Source organism: Astatotilapia calliptera, chromosome 7 (genome assembly GCF_964374335.1).
Source record: "Astatotilapia calliptera chromosome 7, fAstCal68.1, whole genome shotgun sequence".
Lineage (NCBI taxonomy): Eukaryota > Metazoa > Chordata > Actinopteri > Cichliformes > Cichlidae > Astatotilapia > Astatotilapia calliptera.
The window spans coordinates 62239553-62254310 of NC_137428.1; the positions used below are offsets into that span (position 1 = coordinate 62239553).

A 14758-nucleotide genomic window follows, 5' to 3' on the forward strand; every position below is an offset into this window, starting at 1 on the left:
TGCAAGCAGTACTTGGTGTGTGCTTAGTTTTCCATAGGGCTGCATAGAGTCCTGTGAAAGCCTCCCTTTTCGCATGACTGTAAAGTTAAGCTCACAATGACATCTCCTACATGTTCTACGTGTTCTTCCTTCAGCTAAGGCACGGTCCATAGCCATCCCTGTTGATCTGGACAGCCAGGTCAACACTTTGTCTCTCAAGTTCCATAGTAATATGGTGCAGCGGGCAGCTAAAGATTGGAGGATCTCTGCTCGTACACGACCTCGCAAGGAGCCACTGGGTGGGCCTGACTATAAGAACATCATAGAGAAGCTGCAGGTGAACCTTTATTCTAACACTGGGAGTCTACATCTATGCTAGCAGCTCTGACACTGCAGTGCTTTGAGTCTATGATAATGTGCAACATGCTCAAGAAGGAATATTAGGCAAATGAACATTTTGATCTAACGACTGTGCTAAGCTGTTAGAATTTATCCTCTGGGTATATAGAAAGTTTCAATAGTCACAGTAGTGGCCTGACAAACTGACATTGCCATCCCTTGAAATTACGTAATGTATGAACATGCATGCTCATCAGCACTACAGTCTCTGCTGCAGCATTTTTAATGCATCTGTTGTGTTGTGCAGGGGGTTGTGTCCCATCTGGAGGAGCAGTTCAGTCCAAAGGTTCAGGCAGAGTTTTCTGTGCTGGTGGATGTTCTGCACAGCCCAGAACTGCTGTTTCCAGAGCCTGCTCGTTTACGCTGTGAGGGTGGAGCTTTTATGTCCAAGTAAGCAGCTCTCTATAAACTGTCCTTAGAACAAAGACAGCCTGCAGGCCACATTTTAAAGTGTTTGTCTGACCATTGGGAAAACTAGCAGCATGACTAAGTTAGTATTTGGAGTTATTTGCAGTTTTTGACAATGTTTTTTTCACCTTTTTATCAGCTGTGTAGATGCTGGAAAAGTAAAAAAAGAATAAACTTGCAAAACACACTTTAAATGATAAATGAACGTCATTGCATAGAGCCACATTCAGCTTTAAATGAAGTGAATGAGAGCATGGTAGCAAAAAAGTCAGTATTTGTGGCAGTGGCCTGCATGAATTGACAAATACATTTTGTAAAAAATACTCAGACACATCATCAAACCTCTGAGGGTGCTCTCACTATTTCTTCTCTATGACACCCTCTGGGAACAGAGAGAGGGAGATTTCACCTGCGGTGATCATTAAAGCGTGGCCTTGTTTTGTGAGCAAGCGAGTGCATTAACCAGAAACCAAAATGACGCAGCAACTCTTATCGCTCTTCCAGACTAATCAAACACACCAAGAAGCTGATGGACAAAGAGGATAAATTGTGTCTGAAGATCCTGAAGACGCTCAGAGAGATGCTGGAAAAGAAGGAAAGCTTTGAGCAATCTGTGAGTACATGACACTTTAGGTGACTTTAACAAGTTCACCAAGTGAATGGTTTTAGGATGTCACATTCACCTTTGCATACAAGTTACATTACGTGAGTGAGAACATCCAAAAGTTTGCTTTGGATTTATCCTCAACTTCATGTGTTGGCAATGCTGTGCTCCTATAGCAGTGCAGCGTAGTGCTTGTTTTCTCTCAGGTCTGTCAGCCCAGAGCCCAGACTCCCCTTCATCAGTATGCTGTGGGCCTTTCTGTGTTACATAAGGCAGGGAGGCACTTGAGGACACACTCACACTGAGAGGGAGAAAAGGAAGGAGGAAGTAAAGGAAGGAGGAGGAGGAGGTGGTGGTGGGGGAACGCACTGAACAAACAAATCAATACTGCAGCGAGTTGGGGGTACAGGAGCCCCTGTCCTGCTGCACCTCCCTCTCAGCCAGAGGCCCGGGAAGCGAATGACTAGAGTTGGTAGGATGACACGCAAATTTGTGTAGAGGAGACTCAAAGAGGTGGCTACGTGTGCGAGAGCGCGCATGTTTGTTCACATTGACAGGGGTGGAAGGTGAGGGCCAAAGTACAAAAACATCAAGCCTGTAATTACTTCTTGCTCCAGCTGTGTGGCGAGAGAAGGTGCCAGTCTGAAGTTCACACAGGATGCACCGTTCCTGTAAAAGACCTTTTATCAGTTCGCACAAAAACATGACATGGCCTGTTTTAATCGTCCACTGCTTTGCTCAGTTTGCAGCTCCATTTGTCTTGTTTTAAAGAAAAGTGGTAGGAAAGCACGTTTGCATGTTTCATGCATGCATGTGATTATTATTAGTCCACTTAAGGCACAGCTTATTAAAGCAGAACAAATGTATGTTCTTTTACCTTCTATTTCAGTATAATGGTATTACTAATACTGTCAGGACTACGTTGCTCAATATAGTACACGGCAACTTGTTTGACTTCCAGCTGCTTGAGGAGTCAGAGTTTTGCTTTTCCTTTTTGTGTTTGTATTGTGTGTCAGTCAGCCAAGCTATGTGGGGTTTTTTTTGTTTTTGTTTTTTTGGAGCGCTTTTTTTATTTTTTTTATTTGAAAGGCAAATGATTCAACAGTTGTGTGGAACAAGATAAGAGGAATTCAAAGTGGAAAAACAGTCACTTTTTTTTAAAAGCGGCTTGGAGAAGCCAGACAGTGCGGTAACGATATGTGAAATGTCAGTTTGTGTAGGTGTGCATGAGTGTGCTCGAGCATGTATTTGCGGCCTCTCTTTGTCATATCCGCGTAGCCCTGAGTGTGGAGCTGCAGCCTTACTGCACGAGAGAGAGAGAAAAACGATTGATGGAAATAATGAGAGAGAGAGGGAGGCAGGCAGGCAAGCAGACAGACAAAAACAGAAGGAGAGAGACAGAGTGACAGCAAAGGCAGTAGAGGTTGGTGGCTCCCCTGGGGTGCAATGAGTGGGTGGAGGAGAGTGAGTGAAAGAGATGGAGGGAGAGTCATTGAGGGAGCGAGGGAAGCAGCCATGTGAGGAGCCATGTGAGTGAAAGAGAAAAAAAAGTGGGCAGCGGCTGCAGGGATAGGGATTGGAGAGAAGCAGAGTCTGCTCAGTCCATGAGGAGACAGGGCAGGGGGTGCGCTTACGTAACAGCCTGCAGTGGCTGAGCCAGCGTCACGTGTACCACCACGTTCTCCCTCCCTCCCTGCTTACTCTCACTCTCCTGTCCGCTTGCTGCCTCTGTCTTCCTCCTTTGCTCCCTCTACGCTTTATCTTAGTCTGTGGCAGTCTGTCTGCCCGCCTGAGTATTATAATTTTATTTTTTTTGTCTCGCTCACACCTGCTCCCACCCAGGCCCTGCTCAGGTGTTTGCCTTGATCAGAGAGGGCAAGATCTGCAGTAACTGCACAGAGATGTGTTGGCTCTGGCTGCTGCATGTCACTTGTTTTGGCTGTCAGTAAAAGGCCACTTTAAATGTTTGTGCTCTCACTTGCCCTCAGGAAGTCTGTGTTGTATTGTTCAGGGTAAAAAGTTTAGTGATTTATTTAGCTTTATTTCCTTTTCTAAGGTGGATATCAGTCAGGACTACTTATAAAAATAAACAAATAAATAAATAGAAAACCTAATGATCTGCGCTTTTCTTTCCTTTAATGAAGTGAAGCAATTCTCCAAAACTGCTGAGCACTGTAGATTTTAATGGCACACATTTGATGCCAGCCAGTATTTACAACGCAAGGAAACGCTCATGTGTTTTTTAATAGTTTTTTTTCGCCAACAATGGGAGGCTGTTGAAAGAGAAGGATGTAAACGCCTTCGGCTACACAGAGAATACTTCATAATAGGATCAGCTGGTTGCTGGTTTCAGGGATTTGTTAGCAATAAGATATTTTTTTAAATCCTTGCAGTTACAAATGTTAGCAGCCTGTGATTAAACTTTTACTAGCCTGTATTTAAGATATTTTTTAAATTGATATAGACGTATGCATAAGTATGTAAACAAGTGACATAGGAATAAAAAACCAGCTAATTATATAATCTAAACCACTCTCACGTGGTTTCTTTTTCCTCTCTCTATCACACTCATCTGTCATTCACACGATGTCTGTCTGTCTCTCATTCTGTCTTGCTTGCCAAGTTTCACACCACCTGCCCAAGGCAAAGCAGATTTACAGATTACCACCCTCTCGATGCTAAGCACATCACACACAAACGCACACGTAGATGCAAGGACTCAGACTCACACACACTCCCAGGCATGCAGTGTCATGCTGGCTTGCCCTGCGTGAGCTCATACTGCAGGCCTTTCCTTGTTTGTCTGTCTGATGGGAATCATGATGGACCATGCCTTTAGGTTTTCTAGGTGGAGAGGGTCAGGCAGGCAGAGAGCTGCGTGAGCTCATGCGTACATTGTAAAGGTTGACCTTTGGCTGGACTCTGGCTGAGACAGCATGCTGAGTTGAGTCAGAAAGTTGGAGATTGCAGAGGTCTAACCAAAATAGTTTTGATTTGTGAAGTTTAACTTATCTAATACAAAAAAAGTGTTTATTTTGCTGCGTGAACTTGTGCTGAGGAGGTTCTACTCAGTTCCTCTTGCCCTTGCTTCCCTCGATCCATCAGCCAGGTGTCTGTTAGGGGAGCATTATGCTTTGGTTTCCATGGCGATGAGGGATTAGAACACGTTGTTTTGTCTAGTCTGGCCGTGACTGGGCGCTGGAGGTCTGTGTACACCATGTAGAGATGCCTCCAGAACTGGAGCACGATGCCTGCTGAACTCTTTTAGTTCCAAGCAGAGAGAGACAGAGAGAAAGTTTCACTTGTACTGCAAGAAGATATCCTTCTAGAATCTAAAACACTGAATTATACTTATTTGAACTTAGAAATAATCTTCCTGTGGGTTGAGCAAAAATATTTCAGTTGCTCCAGTTGTTCTTATAAAACCTTGAACTTGGGTGGATAATTATTTTTAACCCTGTGTAGCTTTATAAAATCTGCAAGTTGAAGATGCTTGAAACTAGACCATCACGTTCATTTGTCGGACTCCTTTCTTGTTTAGTTCTGGCTGAAAAATTACTTTTAAATCACTGATTTACCTTGACACGAGCAACATAACAAATGTATTATGTGTGCAATGAGATTATTTACCTTTGAGATTTTCTAAAAAGAGATTGTCTTTATTTTTAGCATGCAGGAATTTTGAGGTTTTGAGTTACCTACGTATGGTATCTAAGTGTTTCTATGAATCTCAGTGGTTTTCAGTGTAAACAGAGTTTCACAAGTTCATAGTGTGTTGTTAGGTCACTTGTAGTCTGAGAGGCACATGACAAGAAAAGAGCCGGAATGACATGAATTTGAAATTGTGTTTGCGTTTATTGCTCATAGCTGGTGGACAACACGACACAAACCATCCAGTGATGATATAATACTCAAGACAAACAAGAGTCTGGTGAAGAACACTGTGTGTTTCAGTTAGCGTTCAGTATCTGCTTCAGTTTTTGATTCATTTCTTATGTCATGGTATCTCACATGTGCTCACACCTCTGTTAAAGCCTTTTATTACAGGGTGGACAAAAAAATGCTTTATTAACCATTTATCCTTAGAAGGATCTGAGCACCTGAACCGTATTTGATTGGAATAAATGCAATATTCCTTACTCTGTCTCTCAAAAATAAACGTCAGCGTCTCGAGGGTGTGTCATCAGTAACCAGCAGCTTAGAATAAGGGAAAAGTTTGATCCGCTGCAATTGATAGACTCAAAGTCCGTGGATCACAAAAATCAGATGGCCCCATGCTCTCTGAGAACCATGAGTGATTCTGCCAAATGTAATCTTATTTTTATGCTGATGTAATTTTTCAGAAGCCTCATGGCTGAAACATAAGCTCTCAAAAATTATTATGTTTTCCCCATGCTTGCCTTTTTATGTCAACTAAATTGCCCGAGTTCCAGTGAGGCAGGCAAAACAGATGAGCCTTGTTTGCCAGTCAGCTTATCTTCAGCATCATAGTCTCCTTAATAAACTCAATCAGTACATAATGATATTAGTGAATAACACATAACACTTCCACCGTAAACCCGCTGGTTAAAAGTCAGGCCTTCCCTAAAGCAGACCTGTTACTGAATGCTTGTTTACTTGTTTATGCTTGTATTTCCCTGACTCGTTCTCACCAATTGCTCTCACATGTGGGCTTAATTTGTTTTGCTGATGTGCTTGTTTGTTGGGTAAAAGCATTTCATGCGCTGTGGAACTGCAGCTTGAAATCATAAATGGCACCACTTGATGCGCGTGTGTCTTCCAGGATTCCAGATACCATTTGTAACCTCTTGGCCTTGCACGCAGCGCTCCACAGCTACTTCTGAACATGTCATATTCAGCAGCAGGTAAAAGAGATGGGATGAAATGCAAATATGCAGACATGGTTCACCCTAATGGACTTGACTAATGGCAAGAGTTTTAGGTAATCCTGAGCTCATCCAGCCACAATTTCACCAAAGAATGATGAACCCAGTGATCTCAGTTATGGGTGGCAGTTGCACACCACCCTATGTTCCCTCGTGTTTTGTTTTTCATCTGCGCTCCTGTTGTGTTTGTGGTAGAATAGCAGAAAAATGTGAAATAATGAAATACATTTTAATTTATTTTCTTTTTAAAAAAGAATAAATATCTTGGAGAAAACACTTTATAAAACATATTGATATGGATTTTATTATGACAGGTTCCCACTTTAAGCTTTTCATTTCTCCTTCAGCTCCAAGCTCGCCTTAGAGACAACAGAAATTTTTATTAGATTGCATGCAGCGCGTGCTTTTAAACTGTACATGATAAGATCGAATTTCCCTTTGAGTTTTTGTATAACAGAAGGTAGATTTTCAGTTTGACACTGTACTGATCAGTGTATTGACTGAAGTAACATAAGCTTTGTGATGGTGAAGTTGTTGGTCTCTCACAGCCTGTGGGGAAACTGTGCTATGCCACTGTGTGCTTGAGTCATTCTGTTCATAAAAGACCGACTCGGATTCCTCTGTGGAGGAAAAAAGTAAGACTGTTAGTCTTCCACCCCTCTCATCTCAACCTTGTTTGGGGAACATTGTCCTCCTGCACTGCCTGACACGCTGCTGCAGTTGACCTTATCAGAGCTCAGCAGCTCTAACTTCTCCATCCAGGCAGTGTATGTCCTGGTTTACAGCTGCTACTGCCCTCTGATGCCTGCATGAGTTTTCAGACCACCTAAAGAAGCACAGAACAGGCGGTGTCTTTTTATCCATGCTTCTCACCGGAGTTACAGGAATCTGTAGACAGCAGAGCTGCGAGAGGTGGTGGGGGGGAGTGAAGCTGGAGGTGGGGATCGGCAGCTCATCCTCAGCTTGGACACCAGAGCCGCAGTGTGGCGTGCCGGTGCACATTTTAAAACACCACGACTGTCTGCTCATTGCTAGGTTTTGTTTGTTCCTCTCCTCCTCCTCCTGCCACCCTCCTCTTACTTTTGTCAGTTCTCTCTCTCTCTCTCTCTCTCTCTCTCTCTCTCTCGCTCTCTCTCTTGCTCCCCCCCCCTCTCTCTCTCTCTCTCGGCTCTTACATCACCTGACTAGAGTTTTTCTTGTCAATGCAGCAACAAGCAGATGAGTCAGGCAGGGCTGACTCTTCTCTACTGCCATCCTGCTTCCTCTATCCTCTCCTTTCTCTCTGCAGACCTAGCAGTGTGCTGGCTGCAGTGTGTGCCAGCACACTGCATCACCCAGAAGGGAGACAAAAAAATCCCCCCAAAAACCTGTCACCACCCCCACCTTTCAACTTCTCCCTACAAGAGGGAAAAGGGGAAAGTCAAACATGTTTAGTTTGCAAGGGAGCATGCAGTGGGATGCATTGCCTTATAGAGTGTAGTGCTGAGGTTGGAGATGCACTGGGATTGTGTCTGTGTAGTGGTGTGTGGAAATGAGAGACACTGACTCAATGGATCCTCACCTTCAGTTCAAGAAGTGTGTGCGTGCACGTGTGTGTGTACGTGCGTGTGTGTGTCTATGTGGGTGTGTGTCTGTGTTTCTGTGAGACATCTCAGCCAGACAGTGCAGGCAGACAAGTGTCTCTGCTGACTGCAGATGAGATAGAGTGTTTACTGACACAGGGAGCATCAGCTACACGTGCTCATCCACATCTTTGCTCTTCGGTACACTTAGTTTGAGGATGCTTAGCTGAACTGTATCTGGCCAGCCTCTGTGATGAGACATAGAGGTACCTCGTTTGCCTGATGCCTTGATATTGTATAATTAGACCTTTTCTTTTTTAAGGTTGCAGTTTGGAGCTTTTTTTTAAAAAAAAAGAAAAAAAGAAATCCCATTATTTCTGCTTGATAATTCAGTTTCATTTTGGATGAACCACACTACATTTGACACATCCAAATGCACCCAAAATTTTATAAGAAGCAACTACTTACAACTTACAATGGCAGCTACACAAATGAGTCATATACATCTGAATACTAATTAGCTGTATGTGTCAGCTTTAAAGGAGGTGTGACAATCACAGCAGGGAAACTTGCAAAGGAACAAAGAGACCAGACAATTGCTGAACTGCTGGTGCGTCAGTCACAAACTGCAAAATTCTGAAATGTATAATAAAGGAAATGCATTTATTTTCATGCAAGTATTAGGATAAATGGAATGGGAAAAATTTCCATTAAATGTCTATAGGGTTGTAGGTCAGGTGAGGTGAGGTGACTTGTCTAACCAACAATGCCAGTCAGTGAATAAATCAATCCTTCTTTGTATAGGACCTTTCATGAAGGTTGACGCAGTTCAAAGTGCTTCATAGATGATTCAACATAAAAGCTACATAAAAAGAATTAAAAGTACCAAATATAAAACAAGATTTACAATATAAGTAAACTAAAAGGACAGTTAAAGAAAGAAATTGGTTGTTACTAATCGTTCAGAGCACGCACCAAATATTCACATTATTGAAGCAGGAGTCAGAACTTTTACTTAAACTTTGAATTAATTAATGTTAACACCTAATGAACAATTTCAGCTTTTAGTTATTTTATAGCCTAAAGGTTGCATAATTACAGCCTAAAAATGATCACATATATTCAAAACTATTAGGTACACCTGTTCAGCTGCTTGGTAATGCAAATATCTCATCAGCCAGTCATGTGGCAGCGACCTGATGGCAACCTGCCCGATGTTCAATCTTACGTCCTTCTGACTTTCCTTCTGAGTCTTTGGAAGTCTTTGCACTTCCACTGGATCTCTGGACTACAAACTCTCTCTCTACTTTTAAATTGTGTCTTAAAACCCATCCATTCAGAATTGCATATTCTTCACCATGACTCCGTCTTAGTCTATTTTTATCTTACTTAGCTTTTATACTTACATACTTTATCTTATGTTTTTATTTTGTTGTACTAATGTAAGGTGACCTTGAGGATCCTCAACAGGCGCCTATAAATAAAATGTATTATCATTATTATTATAAACGGAGCATCAGAATGGAGAGAAATGGCGATATAGGTGACTTTTTCTGCACAACCACCCAGAGCGATTACAGAGACTGTTCTGCTGATGCCAGAGCTCAGAGGAGAATGGTCAGACTGCTTCAAGTTGATAGGAAGGCAACAAATACTGATTCATTACAATCAAGTAGGGCTGTGCGATTATTGTCAAAATTAACTGACAAAAAACTGACAGAGCAAAAAAAAAATTTCTCTTTCACTTAAACATAACACTGTTTTTGCATCCAAGTTGCGCTACATTCCTGTTCATTTACAAATCTTTGCATCAAAAGAAAATGTATCCTCGTTTGCGTAAATTCGGTGCATCGCTTGGAAGAAAACTAAATTTGTTGGACCTGCATGAGTGATGTAGCATAGTAATTTACTGTTGTGAGATCTATCTCTTTTTCTCCTGCAACATTTTGCAAGTTTTTCCATCTTGAAAACCCCCCAAATGCATTCCTGAAGCTTTCAATAGTAAAAATGTTTAGTGAACGCTTTGTGTTAGTGATTTCAGTACATCTTTGTTAGCAAAGTGGTGTGCCATACAGCCTCACTTTTATGAATGTCTGTGTTGATGTTGAGCAATTCAGGTTAGCAACCATTGCATTGCTTCTCTTGTCCTTCATGCATTAATTATACTAATTATTTGGTGGTAAGTTTTCAGGCCGCTGGTTATGTTAGTTGTGTTGCTTTGTGGCACAGAAACAACTCTACAACACTCTTTGTATATAATCTCTTCTTGGTCAATGTCACTAACCCTAAATCCGCTTTGCTAAGCTCTTCACCTTCTACTGTGTCAGTCATTCGATTTTTTTAATATATCTGTCTTTTTACATTGTGTTATCGGTCTAGACTAGTCCAGGAAGCTTCAGGCTTCGTAATGCAGTGAACAGTTGTGATTGGATGTGGTTCAGCGCTGATTTAGTCAGGTGGGGGAGTGCCTCATTTTGTTTTTGCTTTGCGTTCGATTTAAATAACACATTTTCAAGACTGTCTGTGTTTAAATGTGGGAAGCCAAAATTGTGTCCCTACAACCAACCTATACACAACGCAAAACACATCAAGCACATCGAAGCAGTTGGGCTACAGCCACAGAAGACCACACTGGGTGCCACTCCTGTCAGCTAAAAACAGGAAACTGAGGCTACAATTTGCACAGGTTAACTAAAATCTGACGATAGAAGATTGGCTAAACATTGTATGCTTGGCATAAACAACATGAAAGCATGGGTCCATCTTGCCTCGTATCAGCAGTTAAGGCTTGTGGTGGTGGTCTAGTAGTATAGGATATTTTCTTTGCACACTCTAGGCTCTAGGAACAATTTGTTTAACACCACAGCCTACCCAAGTACTATTTCTAGCCATGTCTATCCCTTAATGACCACAGTGCACCAATCTTCGGATGGCTTCTCACAGCAGAATAATGTGGCATGCCACAGAGCTCGGATCATCTCAGACTGGTTTCTTGAACATGACAATTAGTTCACTGTACACAAATAGCCTCCAAAGTCACCGGATCTCAATCACATGGAGCACCTTTGGGACTAGGAGGAACAGGAGAGTTGCATCATGATGACAATGTTTCCAGCACCCTGCTGAATCTATAGCATGAAAAATTAGGAGTTCTGATGGCAAAAGGGGGGTCTAACCTGGCACAAGCAGAGTGTAACACATCAAGTGTATTCAGTTGTTATTTTGACAGGCACCTGCCTTTCTGCTAGCCTGCTAACACGTTTCCATGGAAACCATACATGGCTGCTTACAGCCCATTAATTTTAACTCCACCCCTTACCCAGCTCTTCTTGAAGTCTTTTGATCAATACCAGTGGTAAGGTGTCATGAAACAAGGCCTTGATGCGTTGTTGGATTACCATAGAAACAGGTGCTGACCACATGTAGTGTTCATACATACTTTATCTTCCCTTTATATTTCCTTCTTTTCATCCATCCATCGCTCTCCCTGTTGTTCTTTAAAAATAGGTGGTGAAATGTACAATGCAAGTCATCCACCTGCCAATCACACACTTTGATTACACAACCACTGAAGGGCGATTGTCGCCGTGAATCTTTTAATCTCATTTCTGCTCATCTGCGTCAAATGTCGCAGACACAGAGAGATGTTTATTCGAAAGAAAATAAATGCAGTTATTAAATAAATGAGCTGCTAGAGGCAAGCTGGTGTTGTGCAATGCATTACTTTATACATATGCATCAGTAATCCTTGCACGCAAATGACCACATTCTGTATAACCTTTTTCCACTTGTCTTCACTTGCATGCTTATGTGCACACGGTGTGTGTGTGTGTGTGTGTGTGTGTGTGTGTGTGTGTGTAAGAAAGAAGCACAGTGTGGTCCTATTTTGCACAATAAGAGAGGGAAAACTAGCCTCATCCCAAAAAGTTTGGGGTAAGATCAGCGGTTCATCATGTCAATTTAAAAATTGAACTGTTTGGAGACTTTCATTGCCGACTAATATTAACTAAAAGTAAAAGTAACATCTGTCATCATTTATGGTTGCTTTTCTCCAAACACACCCTGGCTGCTATCTCGGAATCTCTCATAAATGCTCAGATAGGATCAAGATATTGGACAACATTATAACCGTCATGCTCTCTCAAGCTCCAATTTCTTTGTTGATAAGAGCATTGTCATACTGCAAACCACTGCTTCCATCAAGGCAGAAATGTGTCATGGGATGATGGCGATGATTCCTATTAGGTGAAATGAGATGAAATCTGCTCAGCCCTCTGAGAGATGATCGGATGGATTTCATGCCAATGAATGCACCTTACCACAAATGTTCCCTTCTTAAGATTTGTCCTTCATTTTGATCATTTTTATAGTTATTCCTCTTTCCCTTTCTGTAAAGGGGAAAAAAAGCTTTATCAAAATCTATTAAATATGTGTGAATTTCCTAGTTTAAAGCTCATACTCAGTCAGACTTTTAAATGGATTTAACATTATGATTTCTGTCTCCACAGGGAAACGACTTGAGAAAGATTCTCCTCACACGCTACTTTGGAAATCAAAAGCTCCTCTCCAAGTCAGAGCTCGGGAGTGGAAACAGCTCATCTGGTGGCTTTGTCAAGCAGTCACCTGGAGGTACCGAGAACCCCAAATAAACTGAGTAGATGCTGCAATAACTACTCACAGCCGAGGAAACAACAGGAACTAAAATGACAGTGCTCTGTTTCTTAGGCAGTATGCTGTTTGACAATTGTTGGCAGACATAAGAGGTTTATAATGCATCCCACAAATATTCGGTCCAGGCAGGTGTGGAATATAGTAGATGAGCATAACAAATAATCAAACATTTGTAAAGTTTTTCCTGTTCAATTTCTCAAAAAGAGATTATTTCTATCTACAATTATTTATATATGGTATGTGCATGCATGGAAAGCCAGAGGCAGGGAGAGCAGCAGCACAAAAATAACCAGGCAACATACATGAGACTAACTCAGAAAGAGCATGAGAAGCAGAAGCTAGAATTTAAATTTCTACATCATTGCAGGAGGTTCTCCCATGGTAGACGCTGACAAGCCAGCCACCACTGTTTCGGATATTCAGTGTCTTTTGGACAATGTTGGGGCAACAGAGATGGTAATTGAACTCATCGTCAACACCAAGAATGATCGACTGTTTAAGGAGAGCATCGAGCTGGGCATTGCCCTTCTCAGGGGTGGAAACACACAGATACAGGTTGGCTTCACAGATACACGAATCCTGTACTTCTCCTCCACATGTTTTAGAAGTATACTCATGGCCATTTTTGCTCCCAACTAGAACTCATTCTACAGCCAACTGAACAAGCAGAAAAAGTCCGAGAGGTTCTTCAAGGTTTTCTACGACCGCATGCGTTTGGCCCAGCAGGAGATTCGAGCCACCGTGTCAGTCAACATGTTTGAAGTCACCTGCAAAAGAAGGGACGATGACAGTGATGTCAGTAGTATCAGGGTTAAAAAAGGTACCGTTCGGTGATGGTGTATTTTTAATTTTTTTCACATTATTGACTTATTAGAGCAAAAACACCACATAATGTCCAGATAACGTTTGTGAGCTCAAAATGCAGCTAACCACTGTGTCAAAATGTCAAAGGGAGGCTGAAAGTAAGTAAGCAAAGTTCATTAGAAGTGAATCACCTCTGTTATAATGTCAGAGGTACCTAGCGATGAGGATTTAAAAGTGCAATACTGAGTCATGAGGCTCACGTCCTCAGCACATCCAGGCATTTCCATAGAAAGAGCGAATTAAAAAGCCACAGACTGGAAAAAAGTAATGCTTTTACAGTGTTTGAGGTCTACAAGTTTAGTTTAGTTTAAAACAGTTGTAGTGGATAAATCCACAATGATTTTTGTAGCTCTGCTGACTTCTGTTGAAACTGTTGTTCCCAGTTTAAGCAGTCACATGTCTGAAGCATGTGACAGCCCACATTGCAATCCTATCAAAAGGCCATTGTATCAAGTTTGAGTGTTTTTATGCTACAGAAACCCACTAAATTGTTGCCTGCTTGTCAGTGAACGTCTGTAAATAAATAAATATATATATATACACACATATCAATTTCTCTTGAATACAATTGCCGCACTTATGAATGGAAGCAATTTGCTCCTGCCCTGCAGTTAAACAGTGAATCGTGTTGTGTGTCTGTTTGTGTGTGTGTGTGTTTTTTTTTTTTTTCAATAAATCCTTTCTTTGTAGGGAAAGATTCTGGGCTTCACATGAGGGACGACATGCGAGGGCAGCTAAAAGAAGCCTCCTCAGTGACCTCAAAGGCCTTCTCAGCCTTCAGAAAAGAGCTGGACCCTGACCTTGAAGGCCTCGGCCAAAACAGTGAGATAATCGGTACTGAGGAGGCATCGGAAGACACTCAGATGAGCCCGGCTGTATCTATCATGAAACCAATCCTGCGTTACCTACAGCTGCTCTGTGAGAACCACAATTCAAAGCTGCAGGTACTGATGCTCTGTGAACTTTGCCCTTCTAAGTCCAGTCATTAAAATGACCGCTGATTGATTTTTTTTTTTCCTGCTCTGAATCCAGAACTTTCTGCGCAGTCAGAACAACAAGACTAACTACAATCTGGTGTGTGAGACTCTTCAGTTCTTGGACTGCATTTGTGGGAGCACCACTGGAGGCCTAGGGCTGCTGGGACTTTATATAAATGAGTATAATGTGGATCTGATTCTCCAAACGTTGGAAACCATTACAGAGTATTGCCAGGGGCCCTGCCATGAAAACCAGGTAGGAGGAGGGTGGCTGGTTAGTTGAGAGAAAATGCTCGATTTATTGGATAGTCAAGTTGTCAACATATTTATTTAATAGAGCCTAATACTGTGAATATATTTGAAAAATTGTTCATCTTTTCCTAAATGTGAAGCATCATACAGTATCGT

The 14758-nt window shown here is 41.9% G+C and overlaps 1 protein-coding gene across 1 annotated transcript in view; it reads left to right on the forward strand.

The window, feature by feature from the left end:
* Window positions 1-14758, forward strand: part of itpr2 (inositol 1,4,5-trisphosphate receptor, type 2) — a 63958-nt gene that overhangs the window by 22387 nt on the left and 26813 nt on the right. The window contains exons 35-42 of the mRNA XM_026176344.2: window positions 135-316; window positions 626-768; window positions 1291-1399; window positions 12347-12467; window positions 12877-13064; window positions 13149-13329; window positions 14064-14317; window positions 14406-14606. Coding sequence (XP_026032129.1) covers window positions 135-316; window positions 626-768; window positions 1291-1399; window positions 12347-12467; window positions 12877-13064; window positions 13149-13329; window positions 14064-14317; window positions 14406-14606 — 1379 coding nt within the window. The remainder of the gene's footprint in view (window positions 1-134; window positions 317-625; window positions 769-1290; window positions 1400-12346; window positions 12468-12876; window positions 13065-13148; window positions 13330-14063; window positions 14318-14405; window positions 14607-14758) is intronic.